Raw genomic sequence first — 8,392 nt, 5'->3', positions numbered from 1 at the left:
CTCCACTCACAAGTTTTCTCGCTTTCCCCCTTCCAATTCTCTCGTCCATCCGGCTGTGGTGAGAGCGAGCGAGCAGCTGTGTTCTGCTCAGTTGCCAGCTGGGGTTAAACCACAGACCGTGCTATTTAGCTACAAGGAGAAGCATTTCTATATTAAAAAAAAGAAGTGTCTTGGGCTGTGGGTCAGGGAGAATTACTGTGAGGAAGGAACTCTGAATTTGCTTTGCCTACATCAAAGCATGTGCTGCTCAGTTAGGGAAATAGATGTCTAAGCAGGCTATTCTCAACAAACAGCCCTAAGAATGAAAGGCTAGCTGACAGGATTTGGCTTTTAAAAGCAGTCTTATCAGTTAAATCAACTACACCCCACACATGAAAACGGAGAGCCAGCTTAGCAGCTTTAAAACACCTTGCAAAAAGCAAATTTTCTCCTTCTATAAGTCTTACTCCACCGTTGTGCATTCAGAGCGTTGCACGTTAACTCCAGTATTCCTCTCAAAAACCCCACCTACTTCAGAAGGTATCATTCAGTAGCTATGGTGCCAGGCTTGAACACCCCTCCAGACACTGGCTTCCATCAGGAAGTAAGAACAGAGAAAGCTTTACTCCTCTGATCACACAGTAAATGCAAGGCAATTTTAGGGCTTTTCCTTAAAAAGAGTACACAAAACCATTTATTCTTACATTTAACTGTAAAATGTTAAAATTGGGAGGTACACTTCAACAGTGTAAGGATAGTACTGTCACTTTTTGGCACGACAGCCTTTTTCCAGCAAGAGACAAAAATTACGTAGAATCTGTATTCCTTTTTGCTATCAGGGTTCAAAAAGTAAATGGATGTTCAGAAGCTGATTTCATCAAGTCTATTTATTAATGCATTTCAAGTTTCAAAAAACCTTACATATCTTTGCACAATACTTTTTTTTGCATTTTTAGTAAAAATTTCCAAAGTGAACAAAAAAAGATACTGTATAAAACACAGTGGACATGAAATCGACAGTAGTATCCCATTTCATTGTCTTGAACTTTCTTTCGGTTTTACCACATCTTGACTTGCAGTGGTGAGTTCAGTGCACATTTCTGTTTTCAGAAAACATTTAACTTAGACTCAAAATAAAATAGGGCAGCATTTGTCTGCCAAAATCCTACCACAGGATAACATTACAGGCAAAAAATTTACATGTTCCAAAGTCTACCACACTCAAGAAGTTACTAAGAACTCTTGCTGAATAAAAGTCACCATTTTAGAAATGCAAACCCACTTCCAATCTCTGCACAGTCTTAAAACAAATGTATTTAAAATGACTTAAAAGCAACTACATACACTTCTAACTAGTTAAGATCATTTAGAATTATTTATAGAGTCTATTGGACTTGGGGTTTCATGTACAAAATTTGTCTCTAAATCATGTACAAAAAGCTGTATTTTGAAAAAGTTACCACATACTGTACAAGTTTACAAGGAAGAGATCCCATTATGTTCTGTAACATTTTTGGCCTTGCTGGCTTGCGTCACATTATGAGAATGATTGTGTAAACCTTATACTCTTAAAAAACAAAACAAAAACAAAAAACAAACAAAGGAAGCCCGTCCAACCTTTAGTAAATTTTCTCCTAAGCAAAGCCAGGAAAATTATAGCCATTTGCGTCTCTAATTAGCTTGGTGCTTTTGGAAAACAAGCAATAAATATATCACAAGCTTAAACATTTTGTAATGCCCCCTTTCATCTCCTGCATAGCAGTAAGCACCTTAAGACATCTTTTGTTTCCTCTTTCAAAAATGCCAATTATTGACATTCGTAATAAAAACTTTGGAATGGGACATTGTGCTGTTGAACTTCACTACTGGTATAAAATGTGGGAAAATTGCTAGTCCTAACTACAATTTTAACGCTGCCACAGTAGCTGGGCAAATCATTCTACCTTAGTGGTTATCAATCAACAGTATCATGCTGAAAAGTTACCCAAGTATCTGATAAATTAAAAAAGAAAATAAAACAACTACAGCTTTTCTTTCTTTCCACATCCCTCAGAACACGAACTTAATCATCACACTGTAAGAATATCTGAACAGCCCAAATAAACTGGTTACAATTTTAAAAACAAGTTGAATAACAGGCAGAATTTTCTAATAAAGCATGGAAATATTTCATCTAACTATTCATTATTTAACTGAATAATCAGACAAATTAAAAATATTTATGCTGAGCTACAAGAAATTAGACACGTAAAACATTTCTTAAATATTCTGGCATTTGCGAAGTTTGCAGGAAACTGGTTATAACTCTAAACGACCATTCAACCTTGTTACGCTGTACCTTAGCAGCTGTTGGATAAAGATGAAATGAGTGCTTAAAACAACTTTGATCGTGATAAAGTTGGATTTGATTCAACATTGCTGTGTAAAGCATCACAGGATCCTTGACCATTACACATCCTCATCCTCTGTTATCCTGAGTATGTCAATTAAACAGTAATTTCTTCATTAATAGCGGAAAAGTTTTATAATACAAAGAAACATCCATATTGCAATTCTCTTGTTTACAATTGCACACAAGTACGGGTGTACGTTAGAAATACATGTCTGCATATAACAAGGTATATACATCGACAAGTAATGTCTCCAATGCTGAGGTGGTCTAGCTTCCTAGCCTTGTCTGGCGGTTGAAAAATATGTGTTTTTTTCAATTCTTGAATGAAAGTTTTACTACAGCCATATTTGCCTGCAAGTGAAGAAAATGCAGCAATGAAGAGCACAGAAGGGGGACAGAATCATGATATTCTAGGACTCCGTGCCATTAAATTAAAAATATGCAAGAAAAACACTTTTCTTCTTTTTGAGCTGAAAGATTTGCTCATTAAAAATTAGCCATTTCCACTTGTTTTGAGGGCATACCATGCTTTTTTTTTTTTTTCCTCTTCAATTTTTGAGTTAAAACCGGGGACAATGACTTATTAGGTTTTCTTTGGAGTGAGTTTTCCTATTGTAGGCACTAGGAAGAACCAAGGCAAAAAGCTGCAGTCAACGTCTCATATGTCCCATCTGGTAACTCTCTCGGGGCCTCTGCCGCTGTGGTGGCTGAGTGGTTTGTGGTGGTCTCCTCCTTTTTAAAGTGCCTGTTTCAAAGAAAGGTACATGTTATTAAAAAAAAAAGAAAAAAAAGATTATTTCCCCAAAAGTTGTCCTGGCCATGCAAGTTAAATGTAACTATTTTCCTGAATGGCTTCTGTATTAGACCTGCAAGGTTTCAAATATTAGATTATTAACTGCACGGAGTATTTATAGAAAGCATTTTATCATCTCAGCAGTAGTTCCTTAAACAGGCTGATGCCTACAAAATGTAGGATGGAATAGGAAATAAAAGGAACTCCACTTAGAAAACGTCTTCAAAGCTTTCTTTTAATACACGCAGTATGTTATAGGAGAATATGGTGAGAGTTACATTTTATTAACTGAATTCAATTTGTAGTTTCACAGTGTCAGACTAAGAACTTGTCACTGCTTGGGAAGGGGTTTGGGACGACTGCTTGGCAACTGGCTGGGTATTGGTTGGCAGGTGGTAAGCAACAACATCGTGCATCACTTATTTTGTATATTCTTTTATCATCATCATGATGTTCCCTTCCTTTTCTGTCCTATTAATATGTCTTTAGCTCAACCCATAAATTCTACTTCCTGCCCCACAACTCTCACTCCAATTCTCTCCCCCATCCCACTAGGGGCACAGCAGAAGTGAGCAAACAGCGGTGTGGTGTTTAGCTGCCTGTTGGTTATACCACAACAGAACAGCAGGTTGGGCACACTTGAAATTTCCCTTTAGAACTAAGTAGTTGAGGATAAAACATTTCTCTATAAATTTAGTTACGTGGTGTACTCACCTGGAAGTGGTTTATGAGGAGGCAACTTTGGATTACTGCTTGGAGTATGAACACTGCATATCTTAATGAAACCAGCCATTAACATGATCAAGGCAATTCCCATCAGCAACACTGCCCACCAATAAGCCTAAAAACAAAAAGAAATGATATCTAGGGGGCTAGCACAACATGCCAAAGAGACAGGGGTCATTGAATATGGCTCTCCTTTGCCTTTTAAAAGAAAAGCTGTTCTGAAACATCACTTAAAAGACCGTAACGTTTTAAAGAAAACCACTCCAGTTCTTACACACAAAAAAAACCCCAAATACTTCAGATTCATTCCATTATCAGAAGAATATTTCACAGAAGATACGACAGAGCTATAAGCCTGAAACAACCAACTGCTTACACAAAATTAACTAAGCAGCTCTGTACTGGTGTTTCAGTGTAGTGCTCCTCCCAGTCTATAATTAGGAAGTGTCATCTAGTGCAACAAAAGTAAACGCTACACAAATACATTTACATCCTTAAAAGAAATCAGATCATTCAAATATGAAGAGTTAAAAAGGGAAAACCCTGTAAATTAAAAATGTGAACGTTAACACCAAAACAGACAGTGAGCATGGGTATTAACACAAAATATTTATTTGTTTGTTACTTGCTTCCACTCAGTTCAACCTGTCAAAGTTATTTGCTGCACTCAAGGTGCTTACGAAAAACTAGTAAAACAAGGACTGATTATACATTAAAGAATGCTGAAGTACTGTATATACACAGCAACACTTATTAACTGTGAATATTGATTAACCAGAAAGTTTTGTATTAGACTGGTAAGATAAAATTATACTTACCACAATCCATTCTGCAATATTTTCATATAGCTCCGGATTAAAAATTGCTTTCTTTAGTCTAGCTAGAGGGCCATCAGCATCTACTAGCCGACACCTCATAAACACATCACAGTAGCCTTTGAAATCATTACACGGAGATCCAGGTTGTAAAGTAATAGTTTTACGACCAAAGTGTCTCTCCCACTGGCTAGAGCCAGTACTTGCACACGTAGCTGGGTCCACTGAAAAGTGAACACAAACTAGATTAATCAAACTGTTACTGTATTAAAATATATGTGCATGAATACCTTGGTGTTCAATTCTTCAAATGCTTTAAAAAAATTTCAATAATCTGTAAAAACCCAAAATATACTGTTTGTTTCGTACAAAAAAGAATGCAGTGCAAATCTAAAACTAAGTATGAACAAAATCGCAGTACGCTCCCAAGTTAAAAAACAGATCCAAACACAAACACCATGAGAAGATTCCTCAGGTAGCTACTGCAATATTTATGCTTACAATTTAGGCATATCTTACTTTTTCTCATGCAGCAGACATGACACAATTCTCTGTCGTCCTTGCCATCTGAACTAGCACATGTACATTCCTCCAAGCCATGCTTCTCACAGATAGAGCCAGCGCATTGCTGTTTGAGACAAAAGCACGAGAACATAAAAATCAATTTCACTTTTAAAGCATGCTAACATTAGGAAAGATATTAATTTTTAATAGCTGAAAGCATAATCATAGGTCTAAAGATGCTTATCAATAAAAGTAACAGCTTGAATTTCTTCTAAAGTTTATGAAATAAAATCTATTACCATTATTCAATTGCAGTGTTTAGGCTTATTTGATAAATTTTTAAAGGTGGTTTACTCTGGTTTTTAAGACTATCTTCTTTTAGGGACTCACGAGTGCCCTGCAAAACACTCAGACCACTCCAATTCACACTGAAACATGACTACTCAAAACTGTGCTTAGGAAAACAAATCAAAAGCAGGTATTCAAAAATATCTTCTTTCAGAAAATAAAAACTAGTGGCAGGAAAGACTCTGTATTTGAAGTCCACAGTGGAAGCACCCTTCAAATTCAAATTTAAAAAAAGAAACTGGTCTATTTATAATCTTGTTTCAAAATCAAGTAACTCTACAAAGGCAATTCCTCTGTCTTTAAGATGATACTGAATTAACTGAGAAATTATCACAGGCAGTTATCATTTGATTAAAAGCTTGAACTGTGGAAAACAGACACAGCAATTTACAACTCTTTAAAAGGATGACTTTTGCTTGTTTCTGCTTCCAAGTAAAAGTACATCAATTCATAAGAGACTTCTCATCAATATTTCATAGCAATTGCCATGGACTCTTTAACCCATGAAACTAATGGCAGTTCAGAGTAACTCTACATGCTCTTGCACATCTGTGCAAGGGTGGAGGAGCCGTGCATATTTATTAAACCAAATTCCACATGTACTGATAGCACATCTAATTTTCTAATGAAAAGACTGAAGACAACACTTCCATATTCCTGATTTTTACAAAAAACAAATGGAGCTCTCTCAAATAGTAAAGACAGCTTGATATTTGTTACCTGATTCTTAGTATGTGGTGTACCTTCACAATTATTTTGATTGAAACCAATCAAACATTTTCACTGAAAGATTAATCCTCATCATACAGTGCCTTGCAATAAACAACTGCAGCTGTACATGACTAAAAAACCCATACCCCATTTATGCAAACTTGCGTGTGCCTGTTGCAATCTGTGAAGTTTGGTTTAGGATCGGACGCTGGACAGAGCGCGCTGACACCATTACACATTCCTTCTTTCGCACAGTCAGAATCATTTCGACACTTATCAGTCCTCAGCTTGAAATTACACTGTGCAGTACAGCAGGGGCCTTGGCTAGGGCTAGAAACAAGCAGAAAACACGGATGTAAAGAAAAAGCATGAACGAGGACAGAACTATTCATCCTAAAACCTACTCAAACACTCAATGTATTTCTGATTTATGCTAAGTAAAATATGAATTGAAAATCATTTTTTCTATTCCTTAATGTACCAAGAGGTTAGTCACTGCACTGAACGTAGACTTCTTAGTCATAGTAGTAACCAATTCAACTATTTGCACTATATTAGAAAAATAAGTACAAATTTTAAAAAATATGGAAAATAACAGAATGGTTTATATATATAAAATTTGAAATGCTATTAGGAAGTAGTCAGAATTAATTCAGAAACAAGTGATTAGCTCGATAGTATCAGTTTTGAAGCAAAGTCAAGCTTTATCTGTCACTGATTAGCATCCTAAGGTTTTTTCTGCTCTCTGCAGCCATACCACTTAAATTGTTTGAACAAACACAAAAATAGAGGCAGACAGGTCAGATCTTGTATCAGAAATCAGTGTCAGCACACAAATTTTGGGGAAAGATTTGTCAAAGAAGTCACATAAGCCTACTGATTCCCCCAAAACACTTGGGTTCCTTTCTGTCATAGACATCAAAGCATCTGAGCCAGGAAAGAATCACTGCTCTTTCTGAAGCTGTGTTTGAGTACATACGCCATTACAAGCAGCAGAAGAGGGAAGGTTATAAAACATACGTAACCACTTGATTAAAGCCAAGCTTCCCGAGTACCCATCTCAAATTATTCTGTATCTCAGCACTATTCACAGCATGCTCACTGGCATTCAGCAGACATCAGAAGATAGCACAGACCTGCAGCAGATCAGGATCTCTGTGTAAAACTACAACACGCTAAGACAAATCAATCTTATGTCACACGTGCAAAAGACTAAATGGCATGTAAATCGGTGGGACAGATACCACAGTTATCCTAGAATTTATTTTAACATGCTATTTGTGTGATCCATCCATTTGCTTTACATGTCTTTGGAAACCTGTTTGTACAGCAGAATTTACAATCTTACTAGAACTGGAAAAAAGGGAATCCTAAACCAAAAATGATGTAGCAATTCATATTTAAGACTGTTCCAGCAGGGCACAAAGCCAGACTACAGTCCGTGGAATACAAGAGCAAAGAAAGGGGGTGGAGGTGGCACCTGGTGTACTCAGAAGGAAACAGCTCCTCATCACAGGTGCAATGTAAAATCTCAGAAACCAACTGTAAACCAAGACAATGTAAGGCCTTACATTCAACCTTATTCTTTTGGCAGATACAAGCCTTTGCAAAGGGGGGCAGGGGAAAGATGTGCGAAATTATTGCCATTATGAATTCACGGGAGGTGGTCCTTCTACCATGTCTACACTGTCGAATACATTTTAACAGCAGATGCTACTTTTACTTCCACTCCCAGGATGACAGATCATTTTTAGGGAAGGAGACTTTAATTAGAACAAAATTGTGTATGTTGTATTAAAACATTGAGCTGGTTTATACTTAAACATAATAGTAACTTTCTCTTCATCTTTGGCCAAGAGTCTAACCAGAGGTTAGATTTTTGTCTGGCTCGAGAGGGGAAAAGCTCAGGCTTTTTCATGTGAAAAAAATCCACTTAAACTTTCACCTCATGTGAAAACTTAACATGCATCTTAAGTCACAAAACTAAAAGATAGAAGTGGACTTCCTTCACTGTAAGTCTTATGATATTTTAGAAGTTCCTCTTATAAATCACTGTGTACTCAACACTGCCAAGATACAAGGTGACTTAAAAACATAGTTTAGTTTATAAAACAAGCATTGGGG

The 8,392-nt window shown here is 36.6% G+C and overlaps 1 protein-coding gene across 1 annotated transcript in view; it reads right to left on the bottom strand.

Moving 5' to 3' along the window:
- Positions 1 to 851: 851 nt before the first annotated feature.
- ADAM10 (ADAM metallopeptidase domain 10) overlaps positions 852 to 8,392 on the bottom strand; it is a 39,227-nt gene continuing 31,686 nt past the window's right edge. The window contains 6 exon segments of the mRNA XM_010147504.1: positions 852 to 3,030; positions 3,033 to 3,116; positions 3,879 to 4,005; positions 4,709 to 4,929; positions 5,225 to 5,333; positions 6,415 to 6,598. Coding sequence (XP_010145806.1) covers positions 2,993 to 3,030; positions 3,033 to 3,116; positions 3,879 to 4,005; positions 4,709 to 4,929; positions 5,225 to 5,333; positions 6,415 to 6,598 — 763 coding nt within the window. The 3' untranslated portion in view covers positions 852 to 2,992.

Source organism: Eurypyga helias, unplaced genomic scaffold, assembly GCF_000690775.1.
Source record: "Eurypyga helias isolate BGI_N326 unplaced genomic scaffold, ASM69077v1 scaffold2112, whole genome shotgun sequence".
Lineage (NCBI taxonomy): Eukaryota > Metazoa > Chordata > Aves > Eurypygiformes > Eurypygidae > Eurypyga > Eurypyga helias.
This window is presented reverse-complemented; position numbering and strand designations above follow the sequence as displayed.